The sequence below is a fragment of the Strix aluco genome, chromosome 9, assembly GCF_031877795.1.
Source record: "Strix aluco isolate bStrAlu1 chromosome 9, bStrAlu1.hap1, whole genome shotgun sequence".
In the NCBI taxonomy this organism is placed as follows: domain Eukaryota; kingdom Metazoa; phylum Chordata; class Aves; order Strigiformes; family Strigidae; genus Strix; species Strix aluco.
This window is the reverse complement of record NC_133939.1, coordinates 22,839,456-22,856,574: the sequence shown is the minus strand read 5'-3', so window position 1 is coordinate 22,856,574 and position 17,119 is coordinate 22,839,456. Positions and strand designations below refer to the sequence as shown.

General features: G+C 37.8%; 1 protein-coding gene across 7 annotated transcripts in view; it reads right to left on the bottom strand.

The window, feature by feature from the left end:
• Positions 1 to 17,119, bottom strand: part of PEX5L (peroxisomal biogenesis factor 5 like) — a 116,953-nt gene that overhangs the window by 34,124 nt on the left and 65,710 nt on the right. For 2 of the 7 annotated variants that reach the window (XM_074834229.1, XM_074834234.1), the window contains exons 2-4: positions 13,142 to 13,207; positions 11,295 to 11,399; positions 9,806 to 9,844 (exon numbers count right to left, since the gene is read on the bottom strand). The exons of 1 other annotated variant lie outside the window; for it this stretch is intronic. In XM_074834229.1, the coding sequence (XP_074690330.1) occupies positions 9,806 to 9,844; positions 11,295 to 11,399; positions 13,142 to 13,207 (210 nt within the window). The remainder of the gene's footprint in view (positions 1 to 9,805; positions 9,845 to 11,294; positions 11,400 to 13,141; positions 13,208 to 17,119) is intronic. 4 more of the 7 variants (XM_074834230.1, XM_074834235.1, XM_074834231.1 and 1 more) reach the window with 3 other exon arrangements.

The following is a 17,119-nucleotide window of genomic DNA, read 5'->3' as shown; positions in this document are numbered from 1 at the left end:
TTTTGACATGAAGCAGACATTTCATGACAAATCAAACCTTAACAGGTTAAAGGGTGCTGTGAGCTGATATTTTTGCTGTAGGTAAGCGGGCAGTGGGATAGGTTTCTGACATTACTGTGTATGCAATGCCACTTGCTAAGCCCTCGGTCTCACACTTCGAATTTCATTTTGCTGCCTCATATATTGTACCAAATTTATTCCTAGTTTAACTCTGCTCAAGTTATTAGAGTTATATCAGGCATGAATTTGGAGTAGTGCTATAAAACATTCATGAGATGAAAACTATTATCTATATTAAAGTAATAATTTATGGTTCTCAAGCACCTTTCAGGGTGAATATCACAGAATGCTTTAAAACATTCATGAATCAAGCCTGGCACCACCACAGAGCTGAGAAGTATTATCTCTACATTGCAGATGAGAGAAGCAAACCGAAATTAAGAAAGGCACCCAACATCGCCCGGTGCTGGAGGAAGCAGCGCTGAGAGCAGGAGCCAGGCGGCTGGCAATGCACCGCCGCACAGTATTTGTGTGTGCAATATTTGTACACATGCCAAGCAGTATAGACAGAGCCTGAGAAACTGTTGATTTATGAGTACTAATTTAGCCTGTGAGTGCCATAAATTCTCATAATGTCTCTAAGAACTTAATTTTTCTTTATAAAATTCATTTTAATTAAAGAAAAAGCCCACACACTCCTTTAACTGAAAGATAGCTAAAATCGGTGGAGGGTGATATTCCCTACTACTAATACATCTGAAGAGACTCATCCATAGTATAAAATACTCCTTCTAAATTCAGATTAATTTTTTGTGACTGACTTCTGTGTTGAACAGCACAACAGAAAATGGTGTTTTTTCTCACCCAGTACTGCCATTGGAATTTTTTGTTCCAAAAAGTATATATGTGGGATTTTTTTGTGCTTTGGGAGAGATACCTGAAGAGTCAAAAGCATCATCTGATAGCTGATACCAGCACCAGCTGATACCAGGCCATGGCTGCCATATTTCCCCTCAGCGCAGGCTGGACAGTCCTACAGCCCAGGGCACTGAGGGAAATCACCTGGTCTCCATTTCCTGTGGCCCACCCCATCCCCAGCTGTCTGCACTGATTTATTAACTGCAGCTGCCTTTGCTGCTGAATTTTTATTTTCCCAGGGCTCTGTTTTGGCTAGGGCTTATCATACAGTTTCCAGAGCTGCTGTGAGATGAAGAGGAGGTGACAGCGGTAGCTTATGGCAGTTCCCTCTCTGGGTCATCCTCAAGCCTGAAGGGTAGGTGGGAGCCCAATGAATGGTCCCAGTTTGGGGTCAAAAGTATCAAACTCTGGGCAGGCCTGGGTGTGCTGGGGCAGGAGGGGAGGCATTGCTGTGGAAGAGGTGCAATGCTAGTCCCCTGAAAGGGAGCAGGGGCCATTGTGAGGGGTTTCTTCCTTCTAGTCACTATCCAGTCTGGCTATAGCTTCCCTCAGTCACCCACCTAGCACCTCTTCTTCTGCCCTGCAGTCACCCCTAAATCCTCCCAGGCCTTATCTTCTCCCTTTGCCCCCACAGAAGCTCCCTGCCTGGTAAAACACCTTCCTGGAGCCTTGGCCCTGGGCCTCTCCTCAGGCCTGGTGCTGTGCTAGGGAGCCTGTGTGGGGCACAGCAAGCACCCAGCTGCTATCATGGTGGCAGCTCAGCTGTCCTGTAAAAACTTGTTTTCTGCTTATCTTTGGGGCCTTTGTCTTATAGTTTTAATGCAGGTGTCTCTTGCGATGCTGGTTTCAGTGGTGGTGTTTCACTATGCTAGAAACAATGTGAAATTATGTATGCATACAGTAACTGCTATGGCTTTGGTTTTGCTTTGTTTTCAGTCTACATCTTATGTTGTAGTAAGAGAGTTATGAAATACCTAGGGAGTAGTCTGATTTAAAAAAAAAAACAAAACAAACAACCGAAAAAAGGGTGGGCAGTTAACAGGAGTCTGTTGTGAAAAGTTGCCACAGAGCAGCTTAGTCTGATCTTAAGGCAGAGGGAGCTGGACCAGATCTGGTGCTCAGAGGAACAGCTGAGAGGACCAACTTCTTACCTAGTGTCACATTTACAGTTGATAATGTTCATCTGCACAACCTGCCCTGCTCGTGGCTACCAGTGCTTTGTCTGTTCTCTTCCTAGAGTGCTGGATTTATGCTGTGGGAGTGCTGGAGCACACCGAGGTTGTCGGTAAGGTATGGTCCTGATATCCCATTTTATACAGTCTCTTACTGCATTCCTGATTTGATCTGTTTGCAGTGCACAATGCGTGTTGTTTTGTTTCTTTTTTTAATGTTAGTAGGGCATAATACTAGTCTTTAAGATAAATTATTTGGAACCTAAACTGAGGGGTTCCAGTCAGGCATAGGCAGCTAATTAGCACCTATGTTTTGAGCACATAGTGAACTAGTTCTCTTAAATTAAGTGCCTAAATTCCCTCCATGTTGAACAGGGAGAGATAAATGCCTAGAAAAAGCAACTCCAGAGGGAGATCCTGCCCAATTTAGGCTGTTCCTTAGGAGGCTCTCAAAGGCATCTAGCTTTCCCACTGGCTATATATGGAATTTATTTTAGAAGGACTGGTTCAAGAGGCACCTAAAATTTAGATATTAGTTACCTAAATTAGTTAGATTGGATTCTACCCATTTTTTCACCTGAGGCTGTTTGAATTACTCAAGGTGCTAATTTAGGAAGCCCCAAACTACTAATGGGTAATCCCCTGTGCAGTTCATCAGCAAAGCTGCTCCTGGGCACTTACACCTTTTGCTGTACTGACCACTCAGTGTGCTGGTGATGCTGATTGCATCAGTGAAATGATCTGACCTAGAAAGCTCAGGGAGTGGTAATGAACATGTAGTAATGAGCATTGGAGAAATCAGGAACCTTTTAACTCAGTTTTTCTATTGGGGAAATTGTATTTTTGAACTTTGAGCAACTTGCCTGCTTGGGTGAGACTGGACAAATAGGTGAACGGGTTAGATTAATTTGAGTAGTTTGTAAGAGTTATACTGTTCTTTTAATTTAACCAGAGGCATCTAAGGCATCAACTAATGTCAATCACTAATTATTTGTACGATGCATAGCAATGGTTTCTTGGTAGATGAGTTCCCTGCACACATCTGGCACATGGTAATCTTTGGTGGCACTCACTAGGATAAGAGGAAACGAGTGAATTAATTTCTACTAACTAGCTACTTCTAAAATCTGATAAATGGGAACCACAAATAGAAATTGAGGTTATTGTTCTCTAGAGCATAACTGGAAATACTGGCCTGACAGTTGTGTCTGTAGATCATTATCTTGGAAGGATAAGAACAGGGAGAGCTTTTTTTCTGCTTGCTGATGAAGGTTTGGAAAGGGAACTCCTGACAAAATCACTAGTCTTACGCTAAAAGCTCAAATTGTATGAGTTACTTTTTTCTTCACCTGCTTTTCAAGCACATTTATAAATATTTCACAATCAAAATTACCACCTCACACACTTTATTTCCTATTGTATAGTAAGTGTGATCATTACTTTTTACTTTTTACATCATCCTTGTGCCAGGGTGCTGTTATTTTTTTATCTGTCACTCTAGTGTGAATTTATGTCCCAACAAAACTGACATGCCAGCCAAATATTTGGTTTTCACAAGAACAGAGAATAAATTCACAGGGTGAACAGTATAACTGACTTCTACCTAATGTGAATTGTGGGAGCTCTAAAACCGAGACAAACTCATTTCACCCTCCTGCAAAGAGCACTTTGGTGTTGCTCCCTCCCTGAAGACTAGTCTTGCTCAGCAGGTGATAACCGGTACTCTGTTGCTAAGTAGTAGGAAATGTGTGGAGTAGCCTGGGAATCAGCGGTGACAGTACCTTACCTGAAATCACACAAGCCAAGTGACCCCCTGGGGCTTAAAGCAAACAACTGACAGAGGGCTTGTGTGAAGTCAGAGGAGGTGTGGGAGGATTACTACAGGCGCTGTATTGGATATTTAAATTCACATGCCAGCTGTGTTTAAAACCTATGCTTGATGTCTAAATTGGTAGATGACAACATGCTTATGTTGTATCTTCATTAACAGCAGTTGCATTGCTTGGTGATAACTCTTGCTGCGATCGCTGTGTCACAGTAGCATCCTATCTGTGTCTGTAAGTCCTGACCTATACAAATTATGGTGTATTGTTGCAAGGTAGAACTAAATATCTCACAGTTCACCATCTCCTTCCCTCTGTTTCTCTTGGTCTTGCTGAAGGAAACTAAGCATTGGAATTGTAGTTGTATTTGGCTATTGCATTTTGGCCTCGTGCCAGCAAAGCACTTAAGCATGTCCTGCAAAACTCAAGGTTAAGCATGTGCTTAACAGTCTTACTGGATCAGAGCCATGGGAGAAGGGGAGGAAAATTGCTATTGTCATATTTGGACTGTGACTGACAATTTGGCCTTTACTATTCTTGTAAAAATGTGATTTATTGTAAATCTGTCTGTTGCATTAATATCTGCAAGCTCCATGCACTTTTTAAGTGAAGGAAGCTGTTTACTAAAACAGAGTGCCTCCCTTTCCTGGGTGTTAGAGGTTTTTATTTTTTTATGTTCCCTCACTTGGCTATGCACTGTCTCTGTGGTGTTACCCTGTGATCCGTGTTTTAGCCTCTCCCCTTCCCCATATCACTATCTGAACTGGAGAATACTATGGTGATCAAAGACAAAATTAGCTCATCATCATACATGCTTAGAGATCCTTGAAGTGATATAGTCAATAAGAAAATACATAATGTTCCTTTAAATTATTTCTGTAATGTTAGTTTATGAAAGTACCTAGTCTGCACTCCTAAAATGGCCTTCTAGTTGATGGAGGGACTGACGGATCTGGCAGGTTAGCTAAGTAAATGCAGGCTGTGAAAAGTCTTGTAGATCAGGAAGGCTGCAGAATCCAAAGTTAGCTGTCGAGAAAGCCCTGAAGAAACCTATACTGTGGGAGGAGGCACAAGTGTCATGACAGTATCTACAGGGAACAAATGGTAACTCATGATGCTAGATTCTGGCTTCTGTATCATTCATTGAAATTACTTTTTGTGTGGCAACTCCAGCTGAAGAGGCAGTCTGACTTGGAGACCTACAGTTCTCAAATAAGGTGCAGAGGACAGAAACCAGAGGAGTCCTGTTTCCTCACATTGCAGGGATTACAGTTGTGCTCTTGCAGCATCTGTGGGGGCAACTATGATGTTTACTTTCAGCTAATGAAAAACATTAAATAAATTTATAATATTTTGTAAGCAAAGGAGGCTGCCAGTATATGGAACTGAGCTGCATGTATACATTCTCTGTGAACTACTGGTGATCCATAGGTAAGTTTAAGAGTTTCAGCAGTAGTGGAATGTATACAGCCTCATGCACTACTCTGAGTATGGTACATAACCAAATGTCAATTTAGATGTAAGATGCACAACTGCTGCTTTTTAAAGACCAAATCTTCATGCTATACCAGCATCAAGACTATAAAGATGAAGATGAGAGAATTAACAATACTGAGTAGATCATGACTTATCACAGAATTTTTGTAAAGCTTATGCCATTCCTACTGATCTTCAACTGTGTTGAAAATGCCCTTTGTTCATTTCCCATGCAACAAAATCCATCTTTTATTGTACCCTTGCTGTGTCTTTCCATATAGGCTGTAATTACTTTGAAATCACACAGATTTTTCTTGTCCTTTCTGTGGATTTTTCTTTTAAAAAGTTCTGTAGCACAAAGAGTTCTGTAGCGTATCTAGAATAAGGCTGTAGTTTTGGATGCATTCCTATGGGCAGTCATAGGAACCAAGTCATAATTTCTTTTTAAATTATACAGTCTTTCTCTGTAGGGATCTGTCGTGGTGTGTGTGTGTTTGCTTTGAAATGTATTTACAGATTGAAAAGCTTGAAACTAAAGCTGTTTGAATTTTGGACTTGCAATTCAGTAGAACAGTTTCACTGTACAAATAGCAATTGAGTATAGAACAACTGCAGTATATGGCTTGCAACTCTTTAACAGAATAGTATATATCATTACTTGGAGTATTCATGAATGAAGAACCACCAAATTTCTGAAAATTAATTCCTATTCATAAACAATATTAAAAAAAAGGATTAAACTGGCATAGCAAAAGATGTTTGTCCAAATGTTTCTATGCTTATGGAATGGTAAGGCATTTTAAAATGTATGAAACAGTATAGTTAATTTTTTATTTTATGAAAAAATTACACCATCAATTCCCATGGTAATTTCAAATTAAAACTGTTATGTCATGGAAAAATGTATTTAATTTATGTGACAGAGAAATCTGTATAATTTTAGGCAAGCAGCCAATTTTGACTTTTAAGCATATTGTCAAGGCAACTTTATTATACTCATGAGAATATTTCTGCTGAAATTATGCATACTGCCCTAAAAGCAATAATAGTGTTGAGCAATATTTAACTTGGAGGTAAAGAACCAATTAATATTTGCCCTGCTAAGCATGTATGTATGCATTTTGTATTTTCTTTTTTACTACTCTTGTATTTACCCTGTTTTAATAAGTAGGATAAACTACTCAAACTTTTATAATAAATTAAATGAGACAGACTTGAGATATGTGGAAAATACTGCTAATGAATTTATCATGAATCCTTTAAAAGAATATAAAAACATGATCTCTGGTCTAGTCCTCCTAAGATCAGTGAGGAAATTGCCACTGTTCTCAGAGGGCAGATTGGAATGTACAGTGAATTATTGTAGTCCAAACTTAATTATTGTCATTATCTAAAAATGGCATGATTTTTGCCTTTTTTACGTTAATGTATATCAATTAGTTAAAATGGAGTTAACTCTGGTTTAGATTGGAATAAAAAAGAATAGAAGGTAATTACATTCACTTTAATTTCCCGCCATTTTGTTGTAATGTTATTTAGTAAACATTTATGGAGTGGACTGTAAGTCAGTGCAAGTCTAATGATAAGAAGCTTAGAATGAATGATTGATTCAAATGGGGTTGTTAACTTTTATATGGAAAACTGTGATTATGCAATCAAATTCATGTAGTGAGTCTTTGATACACACAACAGAAAATCTATTAACATGGGGAGCTAGCTGAATATTAGCTATCTTTGCTCTGTTTCCTTTATAAAATTGAATGGCAGCATTTGAAAGATCTCCTATCAGAGTTTAAAAAAAACCCCAACCAACCAAAATCCCTCAAAAACACAGAACAAAACAAAAAGCCCAACCAACAAAGAAAAGCAAAACCCAAGCAACCACCCCCCTCCCCCACCCCCACCCCCCCAAAAAAAAACCATGCTAAAAAACCCAAACACCAAACCAGTGGAATTTAGACAGTGGGTTTGAGTATTTTACTCATAAGCCCTTGAGCAAGTATAAATGTGCTTGGATCAACTAGTGTCATGCAAATGAAGTTAACTTTTAAAAAAGAAAAATTGTACTCCTAGTCTGAATACTAATACCTCATAGAGAGACTATAAAAAGAGTCTTAAGCATCTGGTGGAGTTAACTCGGGCGTAGTCATGAAACATATATCTTTTTTTTGATAACTTGTGTGTTGTAGCTTGCATTTTTTCATGGGATAGGATGAATTTCAGCATGTTTCTTATAATGTAATTTCAACTTTTCAAATGTCGCCTTTCCGGTTCAAATTCTAAGACCTATGTTCTGCAGGTTAACTTCCTAAATTATAAGCAGTCAATATCAAAACTGTACTCTTGAGCAATGTCTGTGTAGTTCATGTAAATCCTAAGTAGGCAGCTCCAGCATTTTTCAGTTAAAGAGAAGTGGGGATAGCTTTCAATATACACTTTGCATTTCTTTTTCCTACTGGTGAATTTTTCATGGACTTCCATTTCTGTTCCATATAATATGAGAGTGTATTTGCCATAGGAACATCTTGGACATGAGTCACTTCCTGCAGATCTTATTTCTTTCTATTATCTTTATAGGGATCCTACCATCACTAGCTTTCCAATTTATTGTCTCTAATGAAGAATCTGAATTAGGTGTGATGAATCTGGGACAAATAACTCTTGTGACACTGTGAGATTTGTTTGTTTAAAATCAGACTGGCAAGGCATTTAAGCATGCACTTTTTTTTTTACTATTCAATAAAGCAGTTAATCATATTTTAAAGTATAAGTGTGGATTGAAGTACTTTATTGAATCAAATCCTTTGAAGTTCACTGACCTGTAGTAAATTGGGAATTTCATAGCTGACTCTATAATTAAACTTTGACTCCAGGGAATATTTATGTTTAAATTTCTCATTAGAAAGTAATTCTGAAGTGAGCTTTTCTTCTCCTGACAAATGCAAAGAAGATGTGAAAACGTTAAGCAAAAATTTTTTAATTCAAATCAAACTTTTATGCACGATTTTTCTCATTTATTTTGCTGCTTCAATTAGAAGTATATTGGTTCATAGCTTAACTTCCAGTTAATCTTTGAACCTTCAGCAAACTTTCACTTTTTCTAGGTTCTATTCATATAAAATCACCTCTTTTAATTTGTTCCAGTCATTTCTGAATTATCTTTAAAAGGATAAAGGGAGACAGCAACATGGTTTAGAGTTATGTTCTACAAAATCCCATTAGTATTGAAAGCTCACTCTGTTGGTGCTTGAAACATTAGATTTGGTGACTATCAAATGCTTTCTCACACCAATAAAGTGACTTTCATTGAAAGTAATTGAGACAGAATCACAAAAAATAGATACTGAAAGGCCTATTCAATTACCAAGAATACCCCTCTGCTTATTGTAGTATACTGATTACTGCCAGAATGATGGTCAAGATTCCCAGTTGCCATATATTGGCATAGCCCCACTGGAGTCTGCAGGACTCTTTTGGTTCCTGTAATTTGAAGATTTACCTCTAGATCTGATGATATAAAATAATCTGTGAATTGGAAACTTCATTAAAATTTAATTCACAGTATTTATGTCAATAAATAAGTGTCATATTTTACAAGCAGGGCTTTGCTAGGAGCATAACAATAAAATGTGAACATTTATCTGACTTGCTCTGTGTTGGATATGTTTTTAACATTTTCCAGAGGAAGACAGCAAGGAGACATCTCTTAAAATATAAATTCAGGGGCCTCTGTATATTATCACTAACTATTTCTCTCAAAACGAGGATTTTGTGTCTCTTCTTTGTGTATTAGATTCCACTTATGCTTCCTCTGGAGTCTGCTTCCACAGTCAGACATGATTAATCCTCCATTCATCAAGGATTTTGAAAATGGAAGATTACACTCTTTTTAATTTTTTTTTAAACTTTTAGTCAGTACTCCTCTATCTGGGCTTCATCCTTGTGTTCTACTTGCAGCTTTCTTGCTTAGTTAGTTGTAGGGATGGAGCCGCAGAGATACCCAATGTCAATAATTACTTCCTGAGATATACACGTGCCCATACTGGGTTTGGTGGTGGTGATAACTTTGGAAAGATCAGGCTTTATTCTCATGACCCAATTTAATCTGGTTTGGGAAGTTTGCAGCCAGTTTGGAACCTGCGTGTTTCACCCTGTGAGCAGCAACCACATCCATCTGTTTCATCATGTAAAGAGCAGAGACAAACACTTCGGTAATGGTCAAATGTATATCACAAAATAGCAGTGCGTTATTCTGAATGAATGGTCTGAACCAGAGGTTTACACGGACACACTAGAAACAGCATCTCAAAACAACATTACAGCCAGACAATTAGGATACAGATGAGGTATGCAATATGGTCGTATAACTGCACATCACACATACATGATGCAGAGATGGCTATGGAAAATACTCACTTTTTCACTTGATTCTGTTTCCTTTTGGCTTCTGCACCCCTTTGGTGCATAGCAGGGAAGTAGGTATTTGTGTTTAGTGGAAGAAATTACACTGACTAACAGACACAAGCATTTTACTCATAAATTTATCATAGACTATTGCTGAGTAGACTGACAGACAACCACTACAAATGGTGCATCAAACACTTAATGAACCCAGGCTGAACTCCTGCCCCTGTTGAAGCCAGTGGAAGATTTACTTTTTTGGGGGATGGGTGGGTAGAAGATGCAGCATTTTATGTTGGTTTCTAATTGTCTAATTCTAATCACTTAGAAAATTAGAAATGATGCCTTAAAGGGAGCATCCTTTTCCTTTGTGCAATTACTTCATAGACATTAGAGTTCACCACAAGCAAACGATGGTGTTCAACGGGGGCTGAGGAGGAGTTTGCCAGAGCTGATTTCCACAGTAGATGATGATATTTGTATAATGTGTATTAGTGCAGCGCATCTGTGATGCTCTAAGAGAAGTATGTGCTAGCCTTGTGTAATTCTTAAATACAGTAGCTGTTATCCTAAAACATGAAGGAAGAAAACGGGATTGTGGATTCTGTTGAAGGCACTCACATAAGAACAACTATGTGGTGAGATTACTTCCATTAAACCTCCTGATGAGTAGGAACAACTTGTGTGTACTAAATATTAACAGTAAACTAAATGTACTTGCTTGGGGAACAAATTCATGAGTGCGAGTGACAGGAGGCAATAAAATCCACTCTTGTAGCGAGATGGAAGTGCTGTGTTTTACAGTGGCGTTGTCACTCTCTTCAAGAAACTAATGAAACCACCTAAGGCTTGATGACTACTCCAAGGTGTAAGGCTTAGTGTGATGATGTTATGTCCTTCCTTTGACTGAAGTTGTGGAAATGAAAGCCATGAGGTGCATAGAATAACATATTGACCTGGACCAGGAGTAGAATCCCGGTGAGAGCTTAGGGATGGGATCTGAGATACTGAAAATGACATTACTGTGAAGTGGTTGCTTCTTGTTTTATATATGCATTGAATATGAATATTTTATATATGCATTGCAAATGAGTATTTGTGGCATGAATACTGATAGCATGAATTATAACTGAAACTTTAAATTGGTTTTAAATAACTTTCTGGTAACTGGCATATACTGTATTTTCTACAGATCCCTTTATCTGGGGGATAAATGCATTTTTGTTTAAATTTTCATGTCAAAGCATCTAAAACCCCAAGCGATTACATAATTTACCCCACGCTAATTTTCCCGGTGTCAGTGAGGAAACACGATGACGTAGGTGTGAGCAGCCCTGGCAGATGGGTTGGGCCAGCACCCCTAAAACCAAATGGCCTGAGGGGCAGCTGAGGGCCGGGTGCGGCTCCCCCCGGGCATCGCGTGGGGCTGGGGCAGCTCCCGCGTGGCCTGGCTGATGACTCGCGCGGTGTCCGTGGCCTCCTCAGGGCCCCGCGCTCCGCCCACCTGTGATGTCATAGTAAGGAGGGGCTTTTCTTCTGCAGACTCCTCCCTCGGAATCTCCTTCATCACCATGGCAACAGCCTTATCTGCCGCCCTAGAGCCTTTCCCCTACAACAGCGAAATCAACAATGGCGCGAGTCAGCAGCGAGCCTGGCAACAACCACCTCCCAAAAACACACCCCAGAACCATCCAGTCATTAAACTGACGGCGTTTACGGCTGGAAGCAAAGCTTGGTTGAAAGTAGAATACACAAACACCCTTTAAAAATAATAATACAAAAATTATCTGCGAACCTGTTAACAACGTGGTTGGGGTCTAGCTGTAGACTTGTGACTCGTTAGAGTTGCCCCAATGAAGTCAACAGGAATATGGCGCCGCCTTGCTGGGGCAAGACTGCCTGGAAATACTCCAGTGGAAACAAAGATTTGGACCTTCCGCAGGATAGCACCTCCACAGCAGTAAGGTCTGGGGGATCAGACCCTTGATTTCATTTTAATTACCCCAAAGTTTATATCCAAAATACCTGGTTTTTGCTTAAAAAATAGCATCAAGCTGATTTTGCAAATGAAGCACAGTTCCTTGTAGTTCACTGAGGCAAACTCCCCCTGAAATTTGAATGCATAAACTGTAGGGCTGGGCCTGCAGTGTTTATAGCTCTAGTAACATTTTAAAAAGCAATTTACATCATATAAACAGTTTTTGCAAACAATATATGGAGCCAAATTCTGCTATCGTAGGTATTGCCACAGTTCTCCTCAAAATGGTCATTGTTGTTGAACTTACTGTAAGGATTTTTTTAAAACTTCACTTTTCTTAAAATTAGCTGAATATATTGTAAATAATCAAGACAAAGTTAGAATATTCTAACATAATTTAATATTTTAGTCAAACAAAAAATTGCACTAAAACCATGTGCAATACTTTCTTTGAAACCACACTCTTTACTTAAAAAGGGTATTTATTGAATTCACATGGATTTCTGTATTTTGATCTCTCGTAGTCTTGCAAGTGACAGAGAAAGTCTGAGCGTACACATAAAGCATAGCAGCAGAACTGTGTTATGCTAGTGACCCTGGGCATGTCCTTACTATTATATTTTAAAAGGTCCCAGTGATTTCTGTGGAAGTCTTAGCTGGGCGAAGACTGCAGGATCTGGCTCCATAAAAGCAGTATTTTACACTAGATTTAAATATTTTTAAATACTTAAAAGTCTATTAACAGAAGGGGTTCTTTACCACATCATATACTAGAATTTCACTAGTACTGTATTCTGTGTCCAGTAAAAACCCACTATTGCTTATACTGAACTACAGGTTGTTTGAGAAACATTTCATCGATTGGAGGTAAAAAAATTACATACTATTGCGGTCTTTGAACAGATTTTATTAATCGTCAGGTCAGTCTAAGGTTAGCTTGCTTGTGCAACACATCACAGTTACCCTACAGAGAGTTCTTTGCATGCTGCAAGAAATTCTCAGAGCAGAAGTGTCATAAATGATAAGCATGCTGGATTTGTGATGCCTTTGATATCCAAAGAACTGCAAAGTCATTGTAAAATTAAATATATTTAATTCAATGAGAATTACTTCTAATTGGTAAGCATATCAAAGGTTCTTGACCAATTACATATTACTCTGTTCATGATTCATATGACATATTCCAGGTCTATGAAGCTTGTTTCTAGTATGACGCATGGAGCTATCGTTAGCTAGCACTAATAACATGCTATTTGATCTTTATAAAATGTAGTCCTTTTGTGCTGAGTGCTAGAACAAAATAGTTTATCGGCTAGAAAGGATGCATTGGAAAGCATGCAGTGCTTTTTATTTCTTGCAGAGTAAAAACCCACCAAAGCAAAGGTCAGGTCACTTTTTTGAAGACAGAGCCACTTTTTCTTCAAGGTTTCACCTACTGCCTGAAAAGAGTCATGATACTCGTATTAGTGCCTGCTGTTAACCTTTCATAAACATAACTCTGCAAAACCCTGGGAGTGGTTGATACCATATATAAAATCTGTCTCATCAGTTTAAAGTGGCTATAGCACAATGTAGAATAGTAACCTGATGATGCCTCTGTGCTATTTTTTTATGAGCAGACTTTGTATGTTTGCTAGTCAAAGCAACTGGTTTGATATTACTGTTTTTATTAGGTCTTTCTTTTAGCTTTTCTAAAAGACTATGTGTAAGTTGGGCTGATTTACTTCTGGATGCTCAGCCTATGGTATGAAAAACATTATTCTGAAGCTAGAAGTTCATAGGCACTTCCCTGGATAGCAAAGAGAAAGGCACTGCAGTGAAATAGCTTAAATTGTCAGAGAAGCACACAGGTGACCAAGTCATTGGAAAATCCAGGCTTTTATTCTGGTGACTAGAAATGGATTTTGTTTTCCAAGGTAAGGTATGTAAGCTTGAAATTTTTGGTCTCTGTATTCAGTGTAGTGAATGCTATATATTCAGTGCTTGCCTATGAAGTGATTAGGCAGAAGAGTTAAGAGGGATAAAAACAGTTTTTCTATGACCAGGACAACCTTGTTACCATTGTGAACTGCAGCTGAAATTATAATCTCTAGCACATTTATTACAATAACCATTGAAGGATGATGATTCTTTTTTTTTAAAAAAAAGTGCCATTTACTTGGCCTCCTTCAATATTAAGCGTTGTTTCTTAGCGTTTTGGCTTGCTCTATGTATTTATCTGTTACAGTAGCTTATTGCTCAAACCCTGTAATTCTGTAACAGCTAATTTTACACTTGCTAGGTCTTTAAAATGAAGTTTGTTGATAGTGCAGATTTGAAAGGTAAGTTATTTTCTCATGTAAGAACCAGTTTAATAATTTAGTAAATTAACATTCCCTATTTGTCTGTAATATATAGGTGGAAACAAATGTGATGCAGAGCGTGACAACCTATGTACAAATCAAGACGAACTGATGAAGGAAAAATATATTATTTGTTTTCATGGAACATATTGCTTAAGAGAAACTGAGAAACATGCCAGTATTTCTTTATTTGATACACTTAAAATGGAACAGTTCTGTTAGGTGATGTCTCTAGAGCAAAATAAGGAGTAGAGTTCAGAGTATTCCCACGATGCTAAATATTTATAATAGAATTGGGTTCAAAACTTAATAATGGTTTCGCTAGGTTTATCCTTTGGGATCAGATAATGGATAATAATAGACATTTCCAAAGGAGTATGCTGATTTGGCAGGATTTTGTAAGGAAATACTCTGGTTTTTTGCAGCTGGTGTTTCTGAATAGTTTCAAATTGAATTTTGTACAAGTCATACTATTTAGATGTGGTACTTAAAAGTGAGTATTTAATTAAGCTACTGTAAGAGCATATTAATGTAAATTTCTAGGACAGGGTTTTTTTGGGGGTTTGGGAGTTTTTTGTTTGTTTGTTTTTTTTTTAAATCAGTGATGCATATACCTTTGTAACAGTGCACATGTATGATAAAGCTTTTCTTCTTTAAATACATGGGACCAACAGATCACATTAAGTCATGATGGGTGTATCAGAATTAATACATGGTCATACTTGAAACATTACTGCTTGGTGACATACTATATAATTCTCTAATTCTTTTCTTCATTAGTTATTTGCAAATTTGTTCTTGTATATGAAAAGCCAATGTCCAGTGCTTTGTAAATATTCAACTTTTTGTATTTAAATTGTAATTATTAATTACAGAAGTTCTTTATCATCTATCTAAAGATATAACATAAATATTTGTCAAAAATGAACTTCTAATTAAGGTACTTGAGTTGCAAATTCACCTTTCAGGAATATTTATACCACTTATTCTTGTGAGAAGGTGAACAGAAGGAAATTGAGTGATCAGATTCTTTTATTCTTTTTTTTTTTAAATATGTATACATGGAGAAAGAAATTCTGCCTTTATATAAACCTGTGCTGTTCCATTTACTTTCCAAAGGTCTTGCTAAGCTGTTTCAGCTTTACTTGACACACCACAATGCATCGCTATTCACTGAGCTATTGGAAATCATCTCAACATGGGCATGTTTAAATTTAAGCTTTAGTAAAACAGTTTTAAGAGAGCTTCCCTTGTAAAGAAATTTCATAGAAAAAAGTGATATGCAGACAACACTAGTACATGTATGATGTTTACTGATTTCATGTGGCACCTCTGCTTTCTAGCTGAGGAGAAACAGAATAACAACTTGCTGTATTTATGAATATAATGCTAAAAAAGTGACCAGCTATCCTGAACTTTTCACATTGGGCTACTGAATTGAAGTGTGTTTAAAAACAAAACAACAAAAAAACCCAAGTACTTTTCAGTCCAGAATATCTTGAAGTACTGGTCTGCTCTTTTAATAGCTTTAATAGGCTGGAGAGGGGTTTTATAAAGTAAACTTTGAAAGATTATAGTAGCTGTAGTCCTTCTATGTTAGGAGAAAGAACAGATAGAGCTACTGTATGTTTTGAACTTGGGATGCTTGGCTGCTGTCCAGATCCGCAGGCAGCTGATATGTTAGACTTACAGTACCAATTAAGCAGCCTATTCAAAATGGCTTTATGCACCACAAATCTCTGTGTTTTGTGCAATTTAAAAATAAAAATGAAGGAACAAACTTGTCTTTGCTGTTTAAAATTATGCAGTGCTAACAATTTTACCTCTCAAAATGAGCACACACAGCTATGCAGTGATACCATGAGAGTTCTAGTGTCCACAGTACAACTGTGAGCTCTTGATTTCACATAGGATCTGTGTTTATTACTTTGTATTTTTCCCTTCTCAGGCTTTTCAGTTCATGTTTTTTGCCATATGTCTTTTCATCATCTATGCTTTTCTACCATTTTCTAGTGGCAGTGTATCTTGCATCTTATGTATCATTAAAAATAATGAGAAGCCATATGGCGAGGCAGTTTATGAACCAATGCAAGTTGGATATTTAAACAGAAAATTCTGTTTCATCAAAGCTCTTGGTAGTTTTTTATTATGAGCTTAACAACGGAGGTATAGATCTAAGGTAAATGGGAACATAATTCCTTTAGGCAGTGCTCAGTTGACTGTGGTGTGGAGAAATGTGAACAAGCTATACGCCCTGAACTGGAAACAGTATTGTCAAGGTAGACCAGCTTTCGGGGCCTGAGCTCATATTTCCATATTATACTTGCATCCTTTGGAATCTCTTATCAGCTTTCTGCTAGTGATGGTCCAACATTTCTTGACTCGTGACCTTTAGTAGCTCATTCTTATGAGATTATGATGAAATACAGGTAGTGCTGGCTACAGAGCAGGAATTGGTTACAGGAAGTATTGAGTAAGAAGTAACTTACAGTAAAGCAGCTAAAGCCATATTGGCTGGGTTCAAAGTGTACTACTCATCTTCCATTCCTTTTTTCATTCTTATGTTGATGGAATAACAGATTTCATTATTAATATGGGAAGACTTTTCCTTTACTGCATACAAGAAAATTGGCAAAGAAAGAGATAATAGCTGATAAAAGGTGACTGGCACAAACATTCCCATTTACCTTCACTGGGTTGTGTCTTATGTCCATTTAAATGTCAATACTGTGATTAAATTGCATTCCAGTTTGAGAAGTATTTGCATTGAAATGGCATTGTTAGGTTTTCTGTTTATTGACCATCAGTAATTGTTGCCTTATGTGTGCTCCCTTTAGAAGTTGTCTCATTCTGATGCCTACAGATTCATTCTGAAAGCCAAGTGGGACTGCTACCAAAGCATCTCCTGTGAAAGCTCTGCAAGACCCATTTTGCTCTCAAGAACTTATGCAAAGTTATTGTACTTAATGCATCTGAACACATATTATGACTGGAAATTAATAAACAATT